The sequence below is a fragment of the Colletotrichum aenigma genome (assembly GCF_013390185.1).
Source record: "Colletotrichum aenigma strain Cg56 chromosome Unknown KSG_Cg56_contig02, whole genome shotgun sequence".
NCBI classification, from domain to species: domain Eukaryota; kingdom Fungi; phylum Ascomycota; class Sordariomycetes; order Glomerellales; family Glomerellaceae; genus Colletotrichum; species Colletotrichum aenigma.
The window spans coordinates 1258953-1285539 of NW_023500908.1; the positions used below are offsets into that span (position 1 = coordinate 1258953).

The window sequence follows — 26587 nt, forward strand, 5'->3', positions numbered from 1 at the left end:
ATAACAATTCACTACTGCAATAAGTTAGCAACACCAGGGAACACTAAGGTGCTAAGATACTTATGAGTATTCGCTATATCACCACTATCACAGTTTGAGAAACCCCACTTCACACACTCGCCATAACGCTTCAAGTTAGCGAGGTCTATTTTGCACACCTAATTATGCTGAAAACAAGGGGAACAAGGCATTACGTCGTAACTATAGTGATCAACCAGAGCACCAAGAGCCTTACGGTTGCGCTGAATCTGAGTATAATAAGTCTCGCGAGAATCTGATTTCTGAATGCAACCTGATATAGTGTCAGCATCATAGGTAAATCAGGAAGTATAATTAACAGATCCCCAACCTGGGACTAACGACCTACTTATGTTAGGTCTTGAGGATAAGACCTTTAGAGAGGGGACCTGATGTTACAACCTGTTATGTATGGATAACAGTTAACCAACCCACTTAGGCGTCAGGCGGCTAGGATAGGATATTTATACTGCAGGATCATAGGAACAACAGGAACTCACTCGGTAACAGAAGAACTATAGTCCAAGTCACATGATGATAAGATAACGATCATATTGGATCAATATGATCCAACACGACTTGGGGGCCAAACAATCGTTCTGGATCAGAATGATCCAGATCGACCCAAGGTACAAAGGAACATGTTCAGAATTAGACTTATATATAGTATAACCCTGAGCCTGGCTTATGGTCAGACTTCTATAGCTCTTCAGCAATCAACTTAGTATTCATCCTCACGGATACTCTCAGCTTACCTTCACTGCGAATCACTTGTTGAGTCTAAGACTGATCACCTTGGCCTCTGAAGAACCGATCTACTACAGCCTACGAACTACGACCTACGACCACGACCCAGTATACTGTTAGAACGTATCAATCCCCAGCTTCTGTTAGCAGACCCTACTGTCGGATAGCTGACCGTAACACTAATCTGTCGTTTATTTAACACTTTTAAAGTTGTGAAGTGTGAAAGGTTCTTATGGTCTGAATACATAAGTACTTCGTAGGTGGTTCCTGAGAGCTTAGGTCTCTATTCCTTAAAGGCTTTAATGATTGCCATGAGTTCCTTATTATGAATCTGATAGTTGAGTTCAGGTCTGTGGAGCTTGCGAGAAAAGAAGGCATATAGATATAGTTATCCTTCTGAATCTCATTAAGATAATTATGTTACGGTCAGCTATCCGACAGTAGGGTCTGCTAACAGAAGCTGGAGATTGAGACGTAATAACAGTACACTTGGTCGTGGTCTGGGTCATAGGTCGTAGGCTAACAGTAGATCAGATCTTCAGAGGCTAAGGTGATCAGTCTTAGACTCAACAAGTAATTCGCAGTGAAGGTAAGCTGAGAGTATCCTGAGGATGAATACTAAGTTGATTGCTGAAGAGCTATAGAAGTCTGACCATGAGCCAGGCTCAGGTCATACTATATATAAGTTCTGCACAGTATCTCTTGTGGTGGCTATGTAGGATATCCGTGCTATCCAACATATCTATGGATAGCTGGGATAGCAGACATATCTAATATATCCATCTTTGCCCTATATCCATGCTGTTCCCGAAGTCACATGACCTATACTATAGTTCTTCCTTTCCCGATAGTTCCTGGTTACACCTATATTACTGCTTATATATGTTCTATGTTAGCCGCCGAGATGCCAGGCGGGGCTGTTCTAACGTGTCATGCCTGTCGGGTTGTAACATCAGGTCTCCTTTCTAAAGGTCTTATCCTTAAGACCCAGCATAAGTAGGTTGTTAGTCCTAGGTTGGGGATCTATCAATCGTGCTTTCTGATTTACCTATGATGCTGACACTATGTCAGGTCGCGTTCAAAAACGAAAGGCTGTGTCGTCGCCTGATAGTCGTCCTGCCAAAAAGACAGTTGAAAAGAATTCTTTACTTTCCGCTATTCTTCAGCATTCTGTCGTTATGCCTGTTTGCTTATCTTACGAGCGTCGCAGCTTCTTATCGTGTGAGGTTTCTCCCTTAGATTCTTCTTGTTGTGCTGAATGCGTTCACAGCGGTAAATCCTACTGTGACCTCCAAGGTCTTTCTGCGCAACAACTCCAGCGTATCGGGGATCAACACCAAAAACTTGAGGATGCCTTGGAACAGGCTGAGGAGGAACGTTATGCTCTAGACGCTAAGGTTAAGCGTCTTCGCAAACAGAAGAAGATATGGTTTGAGAAGATAATACGTGCGGTGCGTCGTGGTATCAATAGTGTGGAGGAGCTGGAGCAGGTGGAACGGGAGGAGGCAGAGGCGGAGCAGCGTTGGTGGGAGGAGGCGCGTCCTTCTTCTGCTGGTTCTAACCATCTTCCTATGGATTTTGTTGGAGATTAGGATATGGTTTGTCCCGATGTGGCTTTATCTCCTTCCTTGTTGGCTGAGTTTGGGTTACTTGACTCTGTTCCCATTATTACAGAACAGGGTTCTCTAGGGGTGTCCTCAGGAAGCAGTTCTTAGTTGGTTTCTGGTGTTCCTAGGCGAATAAATAGTTTTCCTTGTCGCAGTCGATCTGCTTTAGTGGGTGGTTTAGTGAAGCGATATAGGTGCTTGATTCGCTTATATCTAGCGTTCTTCTGGACTAGTATAACAGGTGCTAGTGTGACTTCTCATTCTTAGTGTTGTTGCCAGTAGATTATAAGTTCTTCTGCTGCGTTGGTGATGTTTTTAGCTGGTTCCTATATATTATCTTTATATCTATATCCTTTCTATTTGATGAGGTATCAATACCCTTCTGGCTCCTTGAGGTGGTCTATGATTCGTTCTACTTTATACTCTGGTTTATTGTCTTCCACGATGATGAGGTTGTCTGTTTGTGAACCTCATAGGGCTGGTTTAAGTAGTGAGATATGAAATACTAGGTGACACTTCATAGTTCCTAGGAGTTTGAGTTCATAATTGACTGGTGAGATTACTTATGAGATTTTGAAGGGTTTAAGTTTTTTATAGTTAAGTTTGTCGCTTGGTCGTTTTGTTTTGATGTTTTGCTTTATGAGGTAGGTGCTATCTCCCTCTTTTAAGGTTAGTCCCTCAATCCTTTGTTTGTTGCTAAACTTAGTCATTCTTTGTCGTACGAATTTGAGTTCCTGTCGTGCATTTTTCTGGATATCCTTGATCTGTCGTACTGAGGCGACGGCTTTTACTGCGGCTAGGCCTGCTCAGGGTTCTCTATAGGCGGTTGGTTTGAATCTATAGTTGAGGTAGAAGGGGGATTCCTTGGTGCTTTCTCTAATTATGCTGTTATAGGCGAATTAGGCTATTAGTAGCATTATAACCTAATTGTCTTAGTTGTAGTTAATATAGGCGTGGAGGTAGGTTTTGAGGATTTAGTTGATTCGTTCTGTTTGTCCGTCGGTCTGCAGGTGGAACGCAGTGGATATTAACTGCTTAATACTGAGGTGTGATATAATTGATTTCTAGAAATTCAATATGAAGATCTTATCTCTGTCTGACATAATTTCCTTAGGTGTTCTGTGGTTAGAGATGATATACTTGAGGAATATATAGGCGTATTCTTCAGTATTGCTTGCTTCCTTGTATAGGATGAAGTAGGCATACTTCGTGAGTCGGTCCACGATAATGAGAACGCTGTCAAAGTGTACTCCTGTAAGGGGCTCTCGTGACTTCAGTAGTTTGACGATAAAGTCGAGGGATATAGATTGCTAGGCGGTTTGCAGCATAGGCAAAGGTTGTAGCATACCATAAGGTTGATATCTAGCGGGTTTGCTTTTGAGGCAGACCTTATAATCCTTAATCGCTTTTGCCACACGTTCTCTAGTGACCTTTTCTCCATATTATTATCGTAGTTATTTCTAGGTTTTCGTGATACCTTAGTGACTATGTGCAGGGCGAGCATGAAATTCCATGATAGCTTCGTCGTCTAGTTCGCTAGTCAGGCTAGTATTAGACCGCCCAGCTATCATCAAGAGTTTGGTTGCTAGCATGAGGTCTCCGTTGTTGTTTCCTTTGAGAATCACCTGGGTTTCTTCAGGTACCAGGACGTTATAGTCCAGCCTTCAGCTAAGAGCGTCAGCTCTGCTATTATCTGATCCTTTGCAGTAGATGATTTGGAAGTTGAATTCTGATAAGAATTCTAACTATCTAATCTGTCTTTTATTCAACACTTTCGAAGTTGTGAAGTGTGAAAGGTTCTTATGATCTGAATACATAAGTACTTCGTGGGTGGTTCCTGAGAGCTCAGGTCTCTATTCCTTAAAGGCTTCAATAATTGCCATGAGTTCCTTATCGTGGATCTGATAGTTGAGTTTGGGTCTGTGGAGCTTGCGAGAGAAGAAGGCGCACAGATGTAGTCGTCCTTCTGAGTCTCGTTAAGATAGTTGCGCTCCGATCGCATAGTCGGATGCGTTAGGTTCTACTTCAAACTGCTTTGTCGGATCTGGGATGACCAAGATGGGTTCACTAGCGATGAGGTCCTTGATCTTCTGGAACGCTGTTTGTTGTGGTTCTTCCTATATAAAGGGTGTGTCTTTGCGGCTGAGGTTTGTAAGGGCTGCGTTGATCTTACTATAGTCTTTGATAAATTTGCGGTAGAAGTTAATAAAACCTAGGAATCCTTAGACTTCCTTAAGGTTGTTAGGTACCAGCTATTCCTTGATGGCTTTGACTTTGTTTTTTGATATGCAGACTTTGCTGGGGGTGATAGTAAATCTGAGGTATTCCACTTTTTGTGTGTGGAATTTGCTTTTCTCAGGCTCGACCAACAGCTTAGCTTCTTAGAGGGTTTATAGGACATGGTGCATATCTTCTTTATGTTTTTCAAGTGTTAGTGAGAAGATGAGAATGTCGTTAAGATAGACTACTACATAAATATCAACATACTTGCGTAGGACTTAGTTGATTATGTTCTGAAAAGTCGCAGGAGCGTTAGTAAGGCTGAAGGGCATAACGAGGTATTCGAAATATCCTTTTCGTGTCCTGAAGGCGGTCTTCTATTCTTCACCTTGCTTTATTCTGATCAGGTTGTAGGCTCCTTTGAGGTTGAGAGCTGTAAACCAGTTAGCTCTATAGAGGAGTCGTCTCATTTTGTTGATAAGGGGTAATAGGTATTAGTTTTTAATTGTCATCTCGTTAAGCATATAGTAATCAACATATAATCGTAATTTTCTGTTCTTTTTAGGTACAAACAGGATTAGGCTTCCTGCTGGTGACGTTGAGGGTCTGATATATCCCTTCTTGAGGTTTTTTTCAAGGTATTAGTCTAGGGCTTCTATCTCTGTCTGGTTGAGTCTGTAGATTTTGTTGAAGCATGGTTCCTTCCCTTTTTTGAGGGGTATTTCGTGGTCGAAGCTGGTGTGTTCGGGCAGTCTGGTTTCTAATTCGGCTGCAAAGAGTTTCTCGTAAACTCTGTATTCTTCTGGGATAGACAGAAGTAGATCATTCTTTTGTTTGAGATCCGTCGTTATTAATGGTTGTGACGTGGCTTCTTTTGCCTTGAGGTAGCAGATATATCGTTTTGCTGTTTCTTGCTGTATCAGCTCGTTTGAGGCCTGGTTTTGACAGGGCTGCTTAGGGACTGAGTTGTCGTGGTCCTAATGGAGTTGGCCTTTGCTCCAATCTATCCGTGGGTTACTTGTTCGTAGCCAGGGTAATCCTAGCACTATGTCGTATGTTCCTAGATCGGCAATGTTGAATTAGATTCTTTCTTTTCGATTCAGGTAGCTCATCTCGAGGGGCGCAGTCTCATTGTAGATGGTACCTCCTTCGTACTTGAATTCTTCTCCTTCTGCTGTGTGTAACTGATAGGGTCGCTCTTTTCCTCCCTATTATACTTCTAGCCTATTGATGGCTCGAGGGGCGATGTAATTAGCTTCAGCTCCGCTGTTAATCAGCGCGAGTGTTGTTTGTTTGTTGATAGTGACTTCGAGTTCTATATTATTCTTATATCCTTATGACATTTGGTGGATAAACCTTTTCCTTGTTGCCTGTCGTGGTTCTTTATTAGTAGGTAAGTCTAGTTTTTTGACTGCCCTGAGTGTCCTAGGTAGGTAATTTGCTTTCCTTCTCGTTATGCCTTCATGAGGCTGTTCTTGCGGATCTTAATCTGTGGGGGTCTTAGTCTATTCTTTATGACTCTCTATATACATGCTTTTTCTTAGTAGTATACTTAGCACTCATCTTACTAGCATTCGTCCTACTTTATGTTGTGGTCATATTAGCATCTTATAGGGAACTGAGGGCTAGGTCTGAAGACTGCAAGGTGGTCTTCAAATAGTACTATAGTCCATCCGATCATAGCGGATATTGAGTAAATCTCGCGGATAGGCTTATCGTTATGTCTTCTGGGGTAGAATTAGTAGTTATGCTTTTCTCCTATATATTCTTTGCATTTATCGTAGAAACACTGAGACTAGAAGAGGGTTTAGTGAAGTTAGTGGTTGCTTCTTAGTGCGGGATGGTCTTCTGTGCGTAGCTGAGGGGTGTAATCCCAGTCTTATTAGGTTGCTGAGGTGCTGTAAAAGTGGCGTTATTGCTTATCTTGAAGTATGTTGATTTCCTAGTACTTCAGGAGTTGCTTAATTCTGTCTTCCTGGTCGTCTGGTTCTTCTTCAGAGCTAGAGTCGTCCACACTAGGGGTGAACCTATAGGTGATCTCTGTCTGAGCACGTTGTTAGGCAACATCGCGAGGTTCGTCTGAGTCATAGGGTGAACTTTCGCCTTCTCTAAAAGTCCAGTTGCTGGTCATACTGAGAAGTTGTTGTTCTGTCAGAGGATCATGCTGATATTCTGGTTCTTCCTCTGATTCTTATTGGCGTAGACGCATTTGTTAGGTATCTTCATATGAGGTGATTAGTTCTAGTCGCTGGATTTATAGCATCTCGTTAAGTTGTTTAACTGGCTTTCTGGCGACTCTGCTGTTGCTGGAATGCATTATTGCTAGGGTTCTAGGGCGAGTATCTGGGGCACTTATGTTATATCTGGATCGTCCAGGGTTGCTGTCCCTTAGGTAGTGTCCTGATATTTCTTTGTCTTTGAGGTAGATTCAGCAGTTATCGTTATAGCATCTGGTCTAAGATTAGGATATATATGAGGCTTTTGCAATCGTGTTGACTTATCGAGGTCGTTTAGCTACTGGTTTCTAGGGAAGTTTCTTAGGTTGTCTGCAGTCTTTGGCGATATAGCCTTGCTTGTTGCAGTTGTAGCACTTAGGGTTCCAAGGCTTCCTGTCGTTAGGTTTAGTCATCATGCTGAGATCTATAGGTCTGCTGTGTTGTCCGTAAGCAGTGCTTTGTTGATTGTTGTTCCAGTTGCTGCAGGGTCTGTTGTCGTTCCGCTGGTTGTTAAACTTATGCTGGGGTTGCCACTGGTACTTGCGTCCTATGTTAGGTCCTTGTCGTTTTTCGCCCTTTTCTTTGCGTTGTTCGAATAGCCTGTTGTCGATCTTGATTGCAAGGTCGGCATACTGAAGGAAGTCTTCGGGGCGATCGATCTTAACGATTTCATCCTTAACTTCGTCTTTAAGTCCCTGATAGAACATGAAGATCTTGGTTTCCTCAGTGAGGTCAAGCTGAATACTAAGCTGTCTGAATATAGCGGCGTACTCTTTGGTTGACTTAGTCTGTTGCAGTTATATGAGATCTCTTTCAGCTTATCGCTTTTTATTAGGGTCCTGGAAGAGAGATCGTAGGGCATCTTTGAATCCCTGAAAACTGCTGTAGATGTCTTAGGTCTCAGTAGAGCACTCGTCCAGGGTTTCATACTTGAGGAATTCTTCCTAGATAGGTTTAAACTATTTAAAGGCTTATCCTCGTAGGTAAGTGGCGGTATAGACGACTTTCTCAGTTTGACTGGTGAAGTCTCTATAGTGGAAGTTTTGGTAGTTCTTGACTTAGATCAGGAATGACTTGAGTTGTCCAGGGGTGCCGTCGTAGGTGATAGGGGCACTAAGCTTGAGTTTCTGTCGTCCCCTAGTGGGGGTAGTGATGATGTTGGCAGCAGCCTGAAGGGTGTTGACTTCGTTTTATAGTTCCTATATGAGAGGGTTGCTGCCTTGGCCTCCTAGGAGAGCGATTCCGTTTTTAAGGTCCGTAAGTCTCTGAGGTCTGTTGCTAAGCTCCTGGATCATCTGTTTGAGGCCTTAGAGTTTGTTAGCGGTTTCGTTATATATAGCCTGGACCTTAGCGATGTCGTCGTATCCTTTCTTGACTTAGGCTTGAAGCTTGTCGTAGGTTTCCTTCTTGAGAGTGACTTCGTCGTCCGAGTCCACTGCTATTGGAGCTCCCTCGAGTTCTTCAGCTAGGCTCTTGACAGGCTGTTTGGAGGAAGAGGAGCTTCCCGGAGTGGGTGACTTGGCAGAGGTGCGTGAAGACATTCTTATCTGTACTGTTAGTAGGTTTCAATGGTCAACTTACTGAACAGGAGCAATCAAAGTGTTACGGTCAGCTATCCAACAGTAGGGTCTGCTAACAGAAGCTGGGGATTGATACGTTCTAACAGTACACTAGGTCGTGGTCGTAGGTCGTAGTTTGTAGGCTGTAGTAGATTGGGTCTTCAGAGGCTAAGGTGATCAGTCTTAGACTCAATAAGTGATTCGCAGTGAAGGTAAGCTGAGAGTATCTGTGAGGATGAATACTAAGTTGATTGCTGAAGAGCTATGGAAGTCTGACCATGAGCTAGGCTCAGGGTCATTATATATAAGTCTAATTCTGAATATGTTCCTTTATACCTTAGGTCGATCTGGATCATTCTGATCCAGAATGATCGTTTGGCCCCTAAGTTGTGTTGGATTATATTGATCTAATATAATTGTTATCTTATCATCATATGACTTAGACTATAGTTCTTCTGTTACTGAGTGAGTTCCTATTGTTCCTGTGATCCTGCAGTATAAATATCCTATCCTAGCCGCCTAACGCCTAAGTGGGTTGGTCAACTGTTATCTATGCATAACAGGTTGTAATATCAGGTCCCCTCTCTAAAGGTCTTATCCTCAAGACCTAACATAAGTAGGTCGTTAGTCCCCAGTTAGGGTTTCGTTAATTATGCTTCCTGATTTACTTATGATGCTAACACTATGTTAGGTTGCATTTAGAAATCAGATTCTCATAAGACTTATCGTACTTAGATTTAGCGCAACCGTAAGGCTCTCAGTGCTTTGGTTGATCACTATAGTTATAACGTAATACCTTATTCCCCTTGTTTTCAGCATAATCAGGTGTGCAAAATAGACCTCGCTAACTCAAAGCGTTATGGCGAGTGTGTGAAGCAGGGTTTCTCAAACTATAATAGTAGTGACGTAGCGAATGCTTATAAGTACCTTAGCACCTTAGTGTTCTCTAGTGTCGCTAACTTATTGCAGTAGTGAATCGTTATTTTAATAAGCAAAAGAAAGTGGAGCAGGAGGAGGAAGAGGCTGAGGAGGCGTTAGAGGTGCTGCAGACTCAGCTTGCTGCCGCTCTAGGTTGTTTGTCTCGTCTTTGGAGACAGAAAAGGTTCTTAAAGGAGCGTGGTTTGGATCTGATTCGTCGGGGAATGCAGTCCGTGGATGAATAGGAGGCTGAGGAACGTGCTCTGGAAGCTTAGGAGTCCCAGGTGATAGAGGATTTGTCGCTGTAGGGTGCTCAGAATAAGTTAGATTAGTCTTCTCTAGGTACTAGGGTGGTTAATTTAGGCATTCCTCTAAACATAGGTTCTCCTAAGGTTTCTTAACTGGCTTTTGGTGTTCCTAGGCGGATAAATAGTTTTCCTTATTGCAGTCGATCGGTTTTAGTAGGTGGTCTGGTGAAGCAATATAGGTGCCTAATTTGTTTATATCCAGCGCTCTTTTGGACTAATACAACAGGTGTTAGTGTGGCTTCTCATTCTTAGTGTTATTGCCAGTAGATCGTAAGTTCTTCTGCTGCGTTAGTGATGTTTTTGGCTGGTTCCTATGTGTTGTCTTTATATCTGTATCCTTTCTATTTAACGAGGTATTAATACCCTTCTGGTTCTTTGAGATGGTTGATAATTCGTTCGACTTTATACTCTGGTTTGTTATCTTCAACAATAATAATATCATTTGTCTGTGATCCACATAGTGCTGGTTCGAGGAGTGAGACATAGAATACTAGGTGATACTTCATGGTTTCTAGGAGTCCTAGTTCGTAATTAACTGGTGAGATTACTCGTGAAATTTTGAAAGGTCTAAGTTTTTTATAGTTGAGTTTGCCGTTTGGTCGCTTTGTTTTGATGTTTCGCTGTATAAGATAGGCGCTATCTCCCTCTTTTAAGGTTAGTCCCTCAATCCTTCGTTTGTTGCTGAATTTTGCTATTCTTTGTCGTACGAATTTAAGTTCTTTACGTGCGTTTTCCTGGATATCCTTGATTTAGCGTATTGAGGCGACAGCTCTTACTGCAGCTGGGCCTGTTTAGGGTTCTCTATAGGCGGTTGGTTTAAATCTATAGTTGAGGTAGAAGGGGGATTCCTTAGTACTTTCTCCTACTGCGCTGTTGTAGGCGAACTAGGCTATTAGTAGCAGTACAACCTAATTATCTTAGTTGTAGTTGACGTAGGCGCAGAGATATGTTTCGAGGATTTAGTTGATTCGTTCTGTTTGTCTGTCGGTCTGCAGGTGGAATGCAGTGGATATTAATTGTTTGATGCTGAGTTGTGATATGATTAACTTCTAGAATTTAGAAGTGAAGATCTTATCTCTATCTGATATAATCTCTCTGGGCGTTCTGTGGTTAGCAATAATATATTTAAGAAATATATAGGCATATTCTTCAGCGTTACTTGCTTCTTTATATAGAATGAAGTAGGCGTACTTCATAAGTCGGTCCATAATAATAAGAACGCTGTCAAAGTGTGTTCCCATAAGGGGTTCTTATGACTTCGGTAATTTAACGATGAAGTCGAGGGATATAGATTGCCAGGCGGTTTGCAGCACAGGCAAGGGTTGTAGCATACCATAAGGTTGATGTTGAGCGGGTTTGCTTTTGAGGCAAACCTCATAATCCTTAATTGCTTTTGCCACTCGTTCTCTGGTGACTTTTTCTCCATATTGTTGTCGTAGTCATTTCTAGGTTATCATGATTCCTTGGTGACCATATGCAGGGCGAGCGTGAAACTCCATAATTGCTTTATCGTCTAGTTTGCTAGGCGGGCTAGTATTAGATCGTCTAGCTATTATTAAGAGTTTAGTTGCTGGCATTAGGTCTCTGTTGTTGTTTCCTTTGAGAATCACCTGGGTTTCTTCAGGTACTAGGACGTTATAGTCTGGTCGTCAGCTGAGAGCGTCAGCTCTGCTATTATCTGATCCTTTGCGGTGGATGATTCAGAAGTTGAATTCTAATAGGAATTCTAACTATCTAATCTGTCGTTTATTCAACACTTTTGAAGTTGTGAAGTGTGAAAGGTTCTTATGGTCTGAATACATAAGTACTTCGTGTGTGGTTCCTGAGAGCTTAGGTCTCTATTCCTTAAAGGCTTCAATGATTGCTATAAGTTCCTTATCGTGAACCTGATAGTTGAGTTCAGGTCTGTGGAGCTTGCGAGAAAAGAAGGCACACAGGTGTAGTCGTCCTTCTGAATCTTATTGAGATAATTATGCTCCTATTATATAGTCAGATGCATTAGGTTCTACTTCGAACTGTTTTGTTAGATCTAGAATGCTTAAGACGGGCTTGCTGGCGATGAGGTCCTTGATCTTCTGGAATGCTGTTCGTTATGGTTCTTCCCATATAAAGGGCGTGTCTTTGCAGCTGAGGCTTATAAGAGCTGCGTTAATCTTACTATAGTCTTTAATAAATTTGCAGTAGAAGTTAACGAAACCTAGAAATCCTTAGACTTCCTTGAGGTTGTTAGGTACCAGCTATTCCTTAATAGCTTTGACTTTGTTTTCTGATATACAGACTTTTCTAGGGGTGATAGTGAATCCAAGGTATTCCACCCTCTGTGTGTGGAATTCGCTTTTCTCAGGTTTAACTAATAGCTTAGCTTCTTAGAGGGCTTATAAGATGTGGTGTACGTCCTCCTTATGTTTTTTAAGTGTTAATAAGAAGATGAGGATGTCGTTGAGATAGACTACTACGCAGATGTCGACATATTTGCGTAAGACTTAGTTGATCATATTTTGGAATGTTGCAGGGGCGTTAGTGAGGCTGAAAGGCATGACGAGGTACTCGAAATGTCCTTTTCGGGTTCTGAAAGCGGTTTTCTATTCTTCTCCTTGCTTCATTCTGATCAGGTTATAGGCTCCTTTGAGGTTGAGGGCTGTAAACCAGTTGGCTCTGTGAAGGAGTCGTCTCATCTTGTCGATAAGCAGTAGTAGGTAGCAGTTCTTAATCGTTATTTCGTTTAGCATGCAGTAGTCGACATATAATCGTAGTTTTCTGTTCTTTTTAGGTACGAACAGGATGGGGCTTCCTGCTGGTGATGTTGAGGGTCTGATGTATCCCTTCTTGAGGTTTTCTTCAAGGTACTTGTCTAGGGCTTCTATCTCTGTCTGGTTAAGTCTGTAGATTTTGTTGAATTATGGTTCTTTTCCTTCTTTGAGGGGTATTTTGTGGTTAAAACTGGTATATTTAGGCAGTCCTGTTTCTAACTCAGCTGCAAAGAGTTTCTCATAAACTCTATATTCTTCTGGGATAGACAGAAGTAGATCGTTCTTCTGTTTAAGATCTGTTATTATTAGTGGTTATAATATAGCTTCTTTTGCCTTGAGGTAACAGAGGTATCGTTTTGTTGTTCCTTGTCGTATTGATTCGTTTGAGGCCTGGTTCTGACAGGGCTGCTTAGGGACTGAATTATTATGGTCCTAATAGAGTTAGCCTTTGCTCTAATCTATCTATAGGTTGCTTATTTATAGCTAGGGTAGTCCTAGCACTATGTTATATATTCTTAGATCAGCAATATTAAATTAGATTCTTTCTTTTTAATTCAGGTAGCTTATCTTGAGGGGCGCAGTCTTATTATAGATAGTACCTCCTTTATACTTAAATTCTTCTCCTTCTGCTGTGTGTAACTGATATGGTTGTTCTTTTCCTCCCTATTATATTTCTAGCCTATTGATGGCTTAGGGGGTAATGAAATTTGCTTCAGCTCCGCTATCAATTAGCGCAAGTGTCGTTCGTTAGTTGATAGTAACTTTAAGTTTGATATTACCCTTATGTCCTTATGACATCTGGTGAATAAACCTTTTCCTTATTGCCTGTCGTGGTTCTTCGTCAGTAGGTAAGTCTAGTTTTTTAACTGCTCTAGTTGTCCTGGGTAGGTGATGCGTTTTCCTTCCCATACTGCCTTAGTGAGGCTGTTCTCACAGATTTTGACCTGAGGGGGTCTTGGTCTATTTTTTATGATTCTCTATGCGCAGGCCTCATCTTAGTAATAGACTTAGCATTCGTCGCATTAGCATTCGTTCTATTTCATACTGTCGTTATATTGATATCTCATAGGGAACTGAGGGCTAGGTCTAAAGACTGTAAGGCTGTCTTTAAATAGTACTATAGTCTATCTAATCATAATAGATATTAAGTAAATCTTATAGATAGGTTTATTGTTATATCTTCTGGGGTAGAACTGATAGTTATGCTTTTCTCCTATATATTCCTTATATTTGTTGTGAAAACACTAGGGCCAGAAGAGGGTTTAGTGAAGCTGGTGGTTGCTTCTCAGCGTGGGATGATCTTCTGTGTATAGCTGAGAGGTGTAGCCTCAGTCTCATTAGGCTGCTGAGGTGATATAGAAGTGGCGTTATTGCTTGTCTTAAAGCATATCGATTTCTTAGTATCTCAGAAGTTGCTTGATTCTTCCTTCCTGGTCGTCAGGTTCTTCTTCAGAGCTGGAGTCGTCCACACTAGGGGTGAACCCATAGGTGATCTTTGTCTGAGCGCGTTATCAGGCAACGTCGCGAGGTTTATCTGAGTTATAGGAAGAGCTTTCTCCTTCTCTGAAAGCCTAGTTGTTGGTCATACTGAGGAGTTGTTGTTCTATCAGAGGATTATGTTGGTGTTCTGGTTCTTCTTCTGATTCTTGTTGTTAATATAGTCGTACTTATCTGTCGTCTTCTTGCTGGATTAGCTCTATTTCCTTCTTGATTTGTTGTTCTTCATGGTGGAGTTGCTGGCTAGTTATGCAGGGGGTGATTAGTTCTAATCGCTGAATTCATAGCATCTCGTTAAGTTGTTCAACTGGTTTTCTAGCCACTTTGCTGTTGCTGGAATGCATTATTGCTAGGGTCCTAGGGCGAGTGTCTGGGATGGTCATATTGTAACCAGACCGTCCAGGGTTGCTGTCCCTTAGGTAGTGTCCTGATATTTCTTTGTCTTCGAGGTGAATTCAGCAGTTATCGTCGTAGTATCTAGTCCACGATTAGGATGCATATAGGGCTTTTGCAATTATATTGACTTATTGAGGTTGTTCTGCCACTGGTTTCCAGGGAAGCTTCTTAGGCTGTCTGCAGTCTTTAGCGATATAGCCCTGCTTATTGCAGTTGTAGCACTTAGGGTTCTAAGGTTTTTTGTTGTTAGGTTTGGTCATCATGCTGAGATCTATAGGTCTGCTGTGTTATCTATAGGCAGTGCTCTGGCGGGTGCTATTCCAGTTGTTGCAGGGTCTGTTGTCGTTCTGCTGGCTGTTAAACTTCTGTTGAGGCTGCTATTAGTACTTACGTCCTGAATTTAGGTTTTATCGTTTCTCTCCTCGTTCCTTTTGTTGTTTATAGAGGCGGTTGTCAACCTTAATAATATGTTCGATATAGGCGAGGAAGCTAGGAGGTGTCTCTAGTTTGGCTATTTCGTCTTTGATATCATCCTTAAGTCCTTGATAAAAGGCAAAAACTTTGCTTTCGTCGGTTATGTGGAGTCTTGCAGCTAATCGCCTAAACTCTGCGGCGTAGAGCGTGGCTGACTTGGTTTGTCGTAGGTGGGATAGGTCTCGCTCAGCCTGTCTTCGTTTATTAGGGTTAAGGAAGAGAGATTCTAGGGCCTTGATATAGCCTGTGAAGCTGAAGAAGATATCCTTGACTTCTTAGCTGTATTTTTCGACAGGGTTGTCAAGCTATTCCTGTTGAAGGGGTTCGAACCAGGCAAGGGCTTATCCCTAAAGGAAGGTGGCTATATATATAACGCATTTAGTGTCATTCTGGAAGGTGTTTATATAGAAGGCCTAGTAGGTCTGAACTTATACTAGGTGTCCTTTAAGTTGTCCTAGGGTCCTATCGAAAGTGGAAGGCGTGTTCAGCTTGAGGCGTTCTCATCCTTCGACTGGGGCGGATATGACGTTAGCGGCAGCTCGGAGGGTGGCGACTTCTTTCTCCAGATCCTGGTTCTTGCAGGCTTATTCCTGGAGTTCGCTAAGGGCTGCAGCGTTCTGGTTGAATATTTCGCGCATTGCCTTGAAGTCGCTGTTGGTCTTGTTGAGCTGGCGCTTGAGTTCTTTGGTGTCGTCCTTGCTGTCTGAGTCGTCCTTCATCTTCTGGTCTCCTAGTTCCTGGGCTAGGTTTTAGGTGGCTCGTCCTCCTGAAGTGGACGAGGATCCCAGGGTAGGCGACTTAACAGAGGCGTGGGAAGATATTATCGTTCGTTACTATTAGTAGGAATTAATAGTTAACTTACTGAATAGGAGCAATCAAAGTGTTACGGTCAGCTATCTGACAGTAGGGTCTGCTAACAGAAGCTGGGGATTGATACGTTCGAACAGTACACTAGGTTGTGGTCGTAGGTCGTAGTTTGTAGGCTGTAGTAGATCGGGTCTTCAGAGGCTAAGGTGATCAGTCTTAGACTCAACAAGTGATTCGCAGTGAAGGTAAGCTGAGAGTATCCGTGAGGATGAATACTAAGTTGATTGCTGAAGAGCTATAGAAGTCTGACCATAAGCCAGGCTCAGGGTCATTATATATAAGTCTAATTCTGAACATGTTCCTTTGTACCTTGGGTCGATCTGGATCATTCCGATCCAGAATGATCGTTTGGCCCCCAAGTCGTGTTGGATCATATTGATCCAATATGATCGTTATCTTATCATCACGTGACTTAGACCATAGTTCTTCCGTTACCGAGTGAGTTCCTGTTGTTCCCGTGATCCTGCAGTACAAATGTCCTGTCCTAGCCGCCCGACGCCCAAGTGGGGTTGGTCAACTGTTATCCATGCATAACGGGTCGTAACACTTCTATCCCACAAAGACAGCCACTTCAGGTAATAGGTATAGAGTAAACATGGTTATGAGACTTCTTAAGCTACCTCCTCAACCTACAGGCGATCCTATTAAGTGGTGGAGAGACCATAAGTTAATATACCCTCTACTTAGTAGACTAGCACTTGATGTGATAGTAACACCAGCTATGGCTACTGACTGTGAGAGGGCATTCAGTACTGCGAAGTTAACCTTGACGTCGCAAAGGCACTCAATAAAGCCTTAGACTATGGGTTAATTGCAGCTGACGAAGAATTGGCTAAAGGGCAGAGTTATGCCTGTGGGGAGTGAGGTTAGCTTATTGATGGGATCATGACCGGTTGTGAATAGCTTCATTTATTTCCTAATAGGTAATCTGTATTAGCGGGTTTGGGTCACGTGTTCTATGGATTTGCTTTGTTATATTGGCCAACAGGGCAAATCAACCAATACTGGCGAAGGGGCAATCAAATCAGTCAAATCTTGGCGTTATTTGATTTATTGGCTCTAGCGGCAGCGCTGAACCGCCGTGGCTATGTTTACTTGGGCAGAATCTCAAAGGTGTACGAGCCACACCATCATTGATTCATGTGATGCTACATGCTAAGCCGTCGACTCCAAAATTAGTTCAAAGAAATAGCTCATTCATTTATATGTCATCAAAATCGAATCTCAAGGTTGTTTTGTCCTTGTTTTAAACACCTGGTGCTTATTGCATCTTCTTTCTCATGTCTGCATGTAATTGCTTACAGGAGTCTGCTCTTGGTTCTGACGCAACTTATCGACAACTGCAAAATAGCATAGGGCACAACAAACGATTCATCGTCCTCTTCACTCGTATGTAAGAATACGAAACTCGGATAGCCTTATCGGATTAGCTTACGCTGATTGTCTTACATCATATGTTCTGAAGTCGTTAGCATGACGACGTAGGACGCGCTGTCCGTCCTTTCGGTTAAAGGCGATGAGATACCTTGGTCAGTGGAACACCGAAACAACATTGCATAAGGAGATATGGAAGATCTAACTGAGGATGAAATTGATAAGAAGCAGGCGCGTCACGTTTCGCATGCATTTTGGAGTGCATAATGTTGACCATACTGTAAGGGGCTGGCCCCTAGGCTTGTTCAACGTAGAGGTGCCGTCGATTGACTATTCTAAGCTGAAGAAGGAAGAAAGGACTTTACAAGGGTAGGCACCTAACAGCGGTGAAGCAGGCTGGGTTAGGCGGCGTACTGCGGCAGAATAGTGGGTCCAACGGAGCCGGATCTCGGTAACTGCTCCGGCGAAGCCGGAGATATCAATCCGGGCTCTAGCCCGTGACACATACCAGGCTAATCACGTGAAACTACTGGTTTTCAAATTGAAGAAGACACATCTACGATAATAGATGGCCCAAGCATGTTATTGCCAGGAGTAGTAACACCATCAGTTCAAAGTCGAACCCATGTCTCATTACTTTTAATACAACGTAGTCAACCAAAGCGCGGGCATCGTTGGCCGCATGATCATCAATATTTAAATGTAATCATGCGTCTTGAGCGTACAAGAAGTAAACTTGCTGGTAACAAGAATTTGAAACAACCGAAATAGAGCTTTGCATTTGTTGGGTATTGTCTGGAAAGTTTTCATAATAGGTCATGTCGGAACGGGTGACGTCTTCAGGCAGCAAGTGCATAGTGGAATTGTACCAATGCCCTTCGTATGAACTGTCACTGGTGACAGGTGGTCGGCCCCTCATGTACGTCTGCGATGCGTGTTCCAAGACTGGCGGTGACGGTTTCTCGATTACGGCTGTAGAGGCATTGGATGTTAGCGCGTTGACAATCAACGGTGCGCCTTTGCTACTGAAGGACTAACGTTTGCGGCTCCTGGAGAATCGTGTTGAATGGATGTGAAGAGAGTTCTCGCTTGCCGTAATCCCATCTCCTTCAAGCACTCCCCAATGCCACGCCTAACCTCCTCCCTCGCCCATGAACATCATCTGAGCTGAACTCAAACCACCAAACCCAATGTGCATGCCGCGAGTGTCGCCAAAAACAGCCCTGCAAAGGGAATGGGGCGATTCGGCGGCGGGGATGCAGAGCGGACTTGGACTCCGTTGGAGAGGCTCGCGTTCTTTCCTTCAGCGCGCAGACAACTGCTGAAGACCGACAAAATTTCCGACTCGTCCCTGTCCTGTTTGATGGTGTCGGGAACCTGACACCACTCCCAGCACTTGTTCACGAGGTTCACCGGGTTGGGATGGCAGCAGTTGACCATCCACGGGTCCGACACATTATGTCCAGGAATGACTACATATGTCATATCTTTCGGAATTGGCAAGGCATCGGGTATTTCGTTCGTGGGGCAGGTTTCGGGAACTGCAGTCACGTACATGCTGGCCATATTCGCAAGTGGTGAAGGCGGAGTGGAGCTGAGCAGTCGATGGCCCGGGGGCGGGAGTAGAAATGAGATTGAGAATTGTTTGGAGCTTGAAAAATGAGTGCGGGTCTATTGAGATTTGAGAAGACAATTGGCGTTCTTTTGTATGTGCACCCATGGACAACGGTTATTCCGCAGCCCTCTCAATTTGGCGAGGTGGTGAGCTGTTGTTTGTCACCGCCCCCCGGCCCCCAGAACAACAACATCCTGACCCCATTAACTTGCATCGTGAAAGGCGCATACTAAGCTAATTGATTGGCACGGTAAAAGTTTCGTAGCCTTGGCGTCCTCTCATTGGCTGAAATTCGCGTTGGAATAGTGTTCGGTGTAGTCTTTTCCGAAATCTGTTGGTGACTGCGCCTGCAAAAAGCCTGGGGGCCAACGACACACAGGGATTATGCCCAGCCACATAAGTGTTGTTGGAAGTTGTGAACCAACGCTTTAGCTGTAGAAATTCGAGTTCCAACAAGAGCCAAGCCTTAGCCCCAGGCGTAAAAACAGGGGTTTCGCAAACCAACGCATTAATTGTTGGAAGTTGAAGACAGGGGTTATCGCTTGTCTGGGGAAGACTGAAGCCAGCAGCTGGCGCCACTGCTGCAGAAATTCTGGGGTAATCAGAGCCATATCTAAGCCTCAAATGCAAAAGACATGGTTCCCCCAGGCCCCATCGAAGAAGACCTGAAAATAGTAGCTCCCGCCGCATTCTGGCAGCTTGGGGGCTCACGGGGGGCGAACTTGGCCTCGGCTATCGTGGGAAGGCAGAGTTGAGGCTTCTCATCGCGGCACCAACCGCTAACAAGCAGTATCGGAGCATTAGAAGATGAAGAATGATTGATCAAACCCTGAGACATCACGAAATGCCAAGTCGTAGCTCCCAAATGCTGACTCGAGAATTTGATCCTGCGTGCCGGGGCTCATGCGGCACCTCACGTCATTATCCACAAGCTTAGGGGATCCAACAAGAACGAACTCAGCTTTAGCCTCAACCAGGTGGACATGTCGGATGAGATACACCTAGAATCCGAGTCAATCTTGATCAAACCATGCATCGTGAGATGTTTCGCCTTGTGGACTCATCGAAACTGTGCCCGAAATGTTCGAGGGGAAGGAGGCGTAGTTGCACGGCCTCAGTAGCTGGGCGAGTTGCCCAGAAAACTTACGAATAACTGCATTGATGCTTCTGATCTCTGTTCAGACATCTGGAGACTAAAAGACATAAATACACATTGTCTGCCATTAGATCAATCTACTCATCACTCACAAGCTCATCGCATCAAACATCATCACCTCTACTCATCACAACAAGCATCATCACTTCTACTCAATTTCGATCAACACAACTATCTTCATATCAACTACTCCCTCTTACCCTCACTTCTGATCTCCCCAGGAATAATCTCTCCCGCAATCACTCCATCAAGATGAAGTGCCTCTCCGCAATCCTGACCACCGCGTCCCTCCTCTCCTCCGCCCTCGCCGCTCCCGCACTCAACCGCCGCGACGAAGCCCAGCTACAGCAAGTACAAGTCGTCTACCAAGAATGCGCCACCGCAACCTCCGTCGAGGTCTTCTCCGCTGGCACCGTCGTCGCGGAGGCGTGCTCCAACACCCTCGACACGGGTTCCTTCACCGCGCTCCCGATCACGTTCGCCGTCGACCGCACCGGCGCCGGCACCGTCACGGTCGGCTCCACGACGTACAGGATCAACGAGAAGAAGGAGATCTCCGGTGGTATCGTCTGCGGGCGGCTGTTCGACGGCGGTGAGTCCGTGGTCTCGTGCGATATTGCGGTGCCGGCTGGTATGGCGTTCCAGAGCTTGAGCAGGCGGCATGAGTGTATCCCCGATGGTGAGACTACGATGGCGAGGGCATTGCGTATTCGCAACCCGGAGCAGGAGTTGCAGGCGCGGTATATTGCGCCGATTCCGTTCCTCATTTCGGGTGAGACCGACACCAACTCCGAGAAGCGTGAGATCCGAAAGAGGCAAGGGTGCTACCCTCAGAAGTGGACTGAGCTGGTTGGGGACGGCAACCCTCACCAGAACTACTATCACTCTCAAATCACTGTATGTTCATGATCCACAAACAAGAACTTAGGGGCATGTAGCTAACAAGACACCCACCCAGGAAAACAACGAGTGCGGCCTAGCAACCTGCTCCACCGGCACCGAGACCTCCAAGTCCGTCTCCGTCGGCTGGAGCGTCGAGACGGGCGGCAGCATCAGCGAGTGGATCACCGGCGGCTTCTCCGTCTCCGTCTCGTGGTCCGCCGCCGTCTCCCAGGGCTGCGAGACCGAGCCTGGCAACACCGTCTGCCAGTGGTACCGGACCGCGCACACCGCCTACACCGTCCGCGCCGGCACGACCAACACGTGCAGCTTCATCCGGTCGCTGAGCGATCCCTTGGTCCTCCGCTCGCCCAACACGAACAACGCCGGCGGCGGCTACTACTGCGTTGTCGGGGCCCAGTTCTGCCGCAGCTTGGGCTCTGCGTACTGGGACTTTAACGGTCGTGCTGGTGGTCCTTGAATAGGGGGGAAAGATGGGTTGGTGAGACTACGACTTTGGGACTTTCTTGTACGTGGGTTGGGCAATACCCACCTCTAGGACGAGAGATGATGGAGAGGGGGGTTATTTGTTTACTTACGATTTTGTCACTCTTGCAGCCATGTTGATGCGCCATTTCTATGCCTTTGGGTTTTTTTCTTGTTTAGAATGCAAATTGAATTCACAACATTCTGAACCAACTCCGCCTCCTGGTCTAAAATGAAATAGCCATAAACGTAACTGCATCACTCTATTCTGGTTAAGCTTAATTACTGACACACTGCATCTCTCATTTCCACATCAACGCCATGCTGACAGATCACACGTGCACCGAGTATGCTTAAAACATTGTTTCTTCGCCTGCCCTTTTCTCCGAATGACTTAGTTCCTTCCGAGTCAGGACTCTATTCATATACCGATCCATAGACTAATGCTGATACCCCCTTCTGGAAAGACATCTATGAGGGAACACTGCCCCTGGGGTGCGGCGACGGCGACCTGACGAATTCGGTTCCGTGTCTTTGCTCCGCGCAATTTCGGCGCGCTCCGACGCTATAGCCAGCCACGTTGTCGCGTCAAAATGGAAATGGGAAGTTTTGACGCGACGGCGGACGTGGCTCGGGCTTCGCGTGACGCTTTAAAAGTTGCTAGCGGCGGTGTTGGTGGTGGCGTTTCTGACCACGACGAGAGTCATTTCATGGATGGGTATGACAGATGATTGACAAAGCGGATGTCATGATTGACTTTGGGACGAGTAGCGCTTCAGCTCTGGTCTGAGTGTGGTGTGGTGGAAATGATACGTCGGGAGCTGAGAACGTGTGTTGAATAGATGACGGAAGGAGACCTGCTGGTAGACCTACGTAAATGTCATTTTTACGAGGAATGATCATCTGAAAATGAAGATGAAAATTGAACAGGGAAATTATGAATCAACGGATGCGGATGTCCAATGGCGACGTTATAGAGAGGTTATGTCATAATAGTCGTCATTCGTAATGGTCTATAGTCCATAGCTATACTATAGTTGAAACACAAGGAAAGAAGAGAAGAAATGCGAAAGAAAAGAAAACCAGCTGGCATATCCAAATCGAAGCAAACAGCTTTACCAGTTCGTCCTCGAGGCAGAGCCGCCTAAGCTGCTGGTGCAGGTGACCCTGGTCGGCTGCTTGATCTTGTTGGCGCTAAAGTTCCAGACACCCTTGCCAGTGTTAGCGGCGGTCATGGACAGAATGGAAGTGCCGTCCTTGTTGGTGTAGGACATCTTCATATTAACGAGGTTGTCATTGGTGTTGCTGGAGATGCACTGGACAGTAAGAGTGCCGCCGCCAGAAGAGGCCCAGTTGGATGAGGTCGCAATGGTGACCGTATCGACGGGGGGCTTGCTGGTCGCCGCTGCTGCGGCAGAGCTCGTGGAGCTGGGCGTGGCAGCAGGTGTTGTGGTAGGAGTGACGGGAGCAGCAGCAGCGGGGGGACACTGGGAGTTGTCGTAGACGGTAACGCCAGACTGGGGGAATGGGTCGAGGGGGCCCCAGAGGTTGCCGTCAGCGTCGCGGCCGAGGCCGTTGATCATCCAGCCATAGCTGCTGAAGTCGTGCCCGGTCGGGGCCCTTCCGGGGGTCGAGTCCTCGGGCTGAATCCATTCGGTGACGGGGGTGACGTAGGAGCCGGCGGGAATGCCGTTTGTGGTGGCGTTGTTGTTGAAGTTGGCGGCGGTGATGTAGTACTCGCGGGCGTAGAGGACCTTCTGGCCGGACGTGGTGCGGTATTCGAACTTGTTGCGAGGCTCGGTGTTGGGGACGTTGACGGTGGCGATGTCGCGGTAGACGGGCTGGCCAGTGCAGCGGTCGTAGTCGATCGCTTGGATCTTGATGGGGTTGACGGTTGTTGCGGAGTCGGAAGTGTAACCGACGAACTGAGAGGAGGTTAGTTGATGTTTTTGTCGAAAACGCGGAAGAGTCAGTACTGACCCTGGTCTGGGCGACCTCTTGATTGGCAGTGTCGGCTGTCCAGACACCAATGTTTGCATCTTCCATGCGAACATATGTGGGGATACCGGTCGTGGTGATTTGGATGTTGAAAGCTACCAGCTCGAATACGACAATCTTGCCACCAGTCTGGTAGCCGGAGAAGGTGATGAAGTCACCGGCGATCAATGGAGCCATGACGTTGGCATCCGCTGCTGGGCTATTGATGGCGTTAGCGACTGACGACAAGGCGAAGAGAGGATGACAAGACTCACATGGATCCCTGCTTGAGACCGGGACGGTTGCTCATGGGGCACAGGGGGTCGTTTGCGCTGCGCGGAACGCACATGGGGAAGCCAGAGAAGGAGCTGACGCTGGGGTTCACGTCATCTGCGGTGAAGAAGGGATCGATGCCAAGGCCCGCGTTTCCAGCCGAGTAGACGGCGTTGGGGTCGTTGATGCGGATGGTGACTGAGGTGCCTCCGACGTTGACGGTGATGTCGCCATTGAACTTCGTCTCGGTGATGTAGCCACTGGAGGTTGTTGTAGCGAAGGGAGAGATTTCTACCTGCGCAGCAACTGCATTCTTGCCAGCGACAATGTTGCCGACGATGGAGCATTCATAGCCCTTGTAGTTTCCTGCATTGGCTACAAACTTGGGGAAGGGGATGAATGCAGCTGGGAAGGTGACCTGAAGGTTCTTGGGGACGGTCACTGTTTGGCCATTACATGTGATGGAGCCTCCCGAGTTGAAGGATGTGCCAGTAACAGATGCGCTGAATCATTTTGGTCAGCATTGGAATCCCAGTCATGGTGTCAGGAAATATGGGATGCACTCACCCCTCGAAGGCTCCGTCGATGTCAAGGGGAACATCTGCCGTAGTGCCCAGCTGTGCCTGAACCCCTGCGAAGGACAAGGTCGCGCCAAGCGCTGTGTAGAATAGAGACTTTGAAAACATGATGAAGCCGAAGATCCAAGAATGAAGCCAAGTAGTTGTGTAGAGAAGATGGTGTTGAGGATGAGTTGGGTGGATAAGAAATCTAGTGTTTAATTTCGCGATCAAACTCGAGTCTTATGAATTACCTCGAGATGACTGGCAGAGCGTGTGACCGCTACGCGTGGCTCTCGCTCGCGCAATGGCATAATGTTCGAGTGTCCAACCGTCTAGACCCTACCGCTTGGCAGACCTAAACACACAAAGGGCCAAGAATGTGGCTGCCATGAAGAAAGAATTGGGCCCAAGTCATGACTTCTTTGACGAGAACCTTCATACCCCAGAGGGCGGCAAGTGGAGACCATCGGCCGCTAAGCTTTTGCTGGTTGGTCCAGGACCGAGATGAAGACCACGATATTGGATGCCGAGTCTGGTGATTGTGCTTATGCACATTTACATACGAGTGTGTTTGTGTGTTTGCATGGGCTGATATGCAGTCTGCATTGCAGCCCGGGATTCTCACCAGGCAATGATGCCGCGCGCGGGACTGACGAGGGCCAGACTATTCACCGTCAATGCGTGAACCACTAGAAACACAAGTCTAGGTTAGTCGTCCTATGCAGATCTCCACAACAGCCACACCATCATATGCGGAGATGAAGGATCTGGACCACTTGCCTTGCATAGGAGGAGGGTTGGACAGCTGAAGAGCTGGTAAGGTATCAATCACGGGCTTGAGAGATGAGGGCTTGCTAGAGCTGACCCATCTTGTCGACAGCGTTGCGCCTCGAGTATACTGATCATCGCCTCATGTAGATCGCATTTGTTTGTGGCAAACAGAGGCTCTTTCTCTGTCAAAGATACCCCTGAGTATCCTCATGGTTTAGCGAAACGTCTGCTGCGTACCATTAGAGAGCGAGACACCTCGTGGCAGGCGAGACAAAGAGTGTCAACGCTCCATTGTCTCTCGAAGACAATCCGAATGAACGGTTCTCGTATCCACAAGGTTTGGGGTGAAACGAGGAGCGTTGGGGGCTTAGATGGCCACCCAGGCCAAGGAAGAAATCGCGTGGCCGCATTGTTCAGATCCGACAGGCCGGGACGCGGAGAAGTGGGCACGACAAAGGCCGGGATGAGTCGACGAGGATTCGAGGTTGAACAGTTCAAGGTTGATAAGCCAGGCTCTGGACTGGGGTTTGCAGACACAAAGCGCCGAGGGACACGGTCTGGCGCGGTCGAAGTTGGTTGAAGTCGTCGGAGGATTGTGGTGGTTAGCGGCGTCCCCCAAGCCAAAAAAGGAGAGTGTGTGGGACCCTGAACCTGGGGGCTTAGCTAAGAGAGGAAAAGAGCCAATCATCCGAACTACATTTTAAGCTTCATAAGCGAGGCCCGCTGCCTGAGCTGAGGCGTTAGCGGGAACTAGCGGCTTGGCGTCAGCATCCCGGGGGCGGCAGGGACACTACGAACAGACTTGGGGAAGGAGCCAGCCAGCCCAGGCACCTTCCAGTCCCTAGAGCCAGGCACCTCGCACCTCAGGCAGGCAGCTCGCCACGACTTGCCCCCCTCCTTCCTCGTCCCGTCCTTCCCCCTCCACCTCACGCATTCCTCTCTTCCTCCCATTCCATTTCCGGCGTCATCGCATGGTCCTCTCTTCATCTCCCTTTTCCAATTCCGGCGACTTCTTCAACGCTGCCTCCACGTCTTCGATTTTTCCCCTGAGATCAGACTGTTCGACTGGAAACTTCAGACGAGATGCATTGTCCGAACTTCTATTGTCCTTTTCCATCCGAAACCCATCGTTGTGCTGCAGCCCGCAGAGCCTCCTCTAGTACGAGATATCGTCGAATCATCGCATCATGGACGGGAACACGATATGCAGCAAGATGCAGCTACATCGAAGAGGCGCACGATAGTCTCGTCAGCTTGGCATCCGACTCGAGGGGTCAAGCTAGCTGACTGCCACCCGCATCGTGCTGGCCTGTCGTCCAGCTCTCACCGAACCTTCGCGCCCAGCTGCCAGGATTGTCAGCGTGGGAGACGTCCAGGCCAGAGTCAGCCTGTCATCATTGACATGAGGATGGCCCGAACTGCGTTGTGGCTGCACCAGCCGACGCGGAGGACCACCACTCGGGTTCGTTGGAAACCGGCCGAGTCTCTTCAGGACCTAATCTTGGGCATCACTTCCCAAGTCACCTGGACCAGGCACCAGATCGACCGGGATGTCCGCTCTTCGATGCTGACCCCGCCTTGTCGAGGCCTCATGCAGAAGATACGATGTAGCTCTTGTCGAGATCGTGACCATTGGTTCAGGGCTCAGGACCCCTTGTTGCGCGACTGTTGAATCGGAGCCTGTCATTCGCCCACGCTCACCGAGGCAACGCTCCTCGCATCTGCCGTCCCAGTACCATGGAGCTCTTGCAGATCAGCTCTGCCTTCTATCGATTATTCCATGTGCACCGACACCCATACAATCTGCAGCTACCGGTGTTGACGCTCAAGCCTACCTACCTTGCCTACCCTGTGATATCCCAGAATAACCTTATGGAGGTCTTCACTTGCGCTTTTCTTAGCGGCCTGTTTCAACAATT

General features: G+C 46.4%; 4 protein-coding genes across 4 annotated transcripts; 1 reads left to right on the plus strand and 3 right to left on the minus strand.

Moving 5' to 3' along the window:
- Positions 1-7116: 7116 nt before the first annotated feature.
- On the minus strand, positions 7117-7515 carry CGCA056_v002357 (uncharacterized protein; the record flags this gene model as incomplete). The annotated part of the gene is made up of 1 exon (XM_037317615.1): positions 7117-7515. One exon carries the CDS (start codon positions 7513-7515, stop codon positions 7117-7119), a length of 399 nt encoding a protein of 132 aa, XP_037183900.1.
- A 10609-nt stretch (positions 7516-18124) lies between these two features.
- CGCA056_v002358 (uncharacterized protein) lies at positions 18125-18517 on the minus strand (the record flags this gene model as incomplete). Its single annotated transcript, XM_037317616.1, has 1 exon — positions 18125-18517. One exon carries the CDS (start codon positions 18515-18517, stop codon positions 18125-18127), a length of 393 nt encoding a protein of 130 aa, XP_037183890.1.
- Positions 18518-19974: 1457 nt separating this feature from the next.
- CGCA056_v002359 (uncharacterized protein) lies at positions 19975-21082 on the plus strand (the record flags this gene model as incomplete). Its single annotated transcript, XM_037317617.1, has 2 exons — positions 19975-20619; positions 20681-21082. The coding sequence occupies 2 exons, from the start codon at positions 19975-19977 to the stop codon at positions 21080-21082; spliced, it is 1047 nt and encodes a 348-aa protein (XP_037183299.1).
- Positions 21083-22202: 1120 nt separating this feature from the next.
- CGCA056_v002360 (uncharacterized protein) lies at positions 22203-24023 on the minus strand (the record flags this gene model as incomplete). Its single annotated transcript, XM_037317618.1, has 4 exons — positions 22203-23012; positions 23068-23284; positions 23340-23840; positions 23905-24023. 4 exons carry the CDS (start codon positions 24021-24023, stop codon positions 22203-22205), a joined length of 1647 nt encoding a protein of 548 aa, XP_037184221.1.
- Between the last annotated feature and the right edge of the window lie 2564 nt (positions 24024-26587).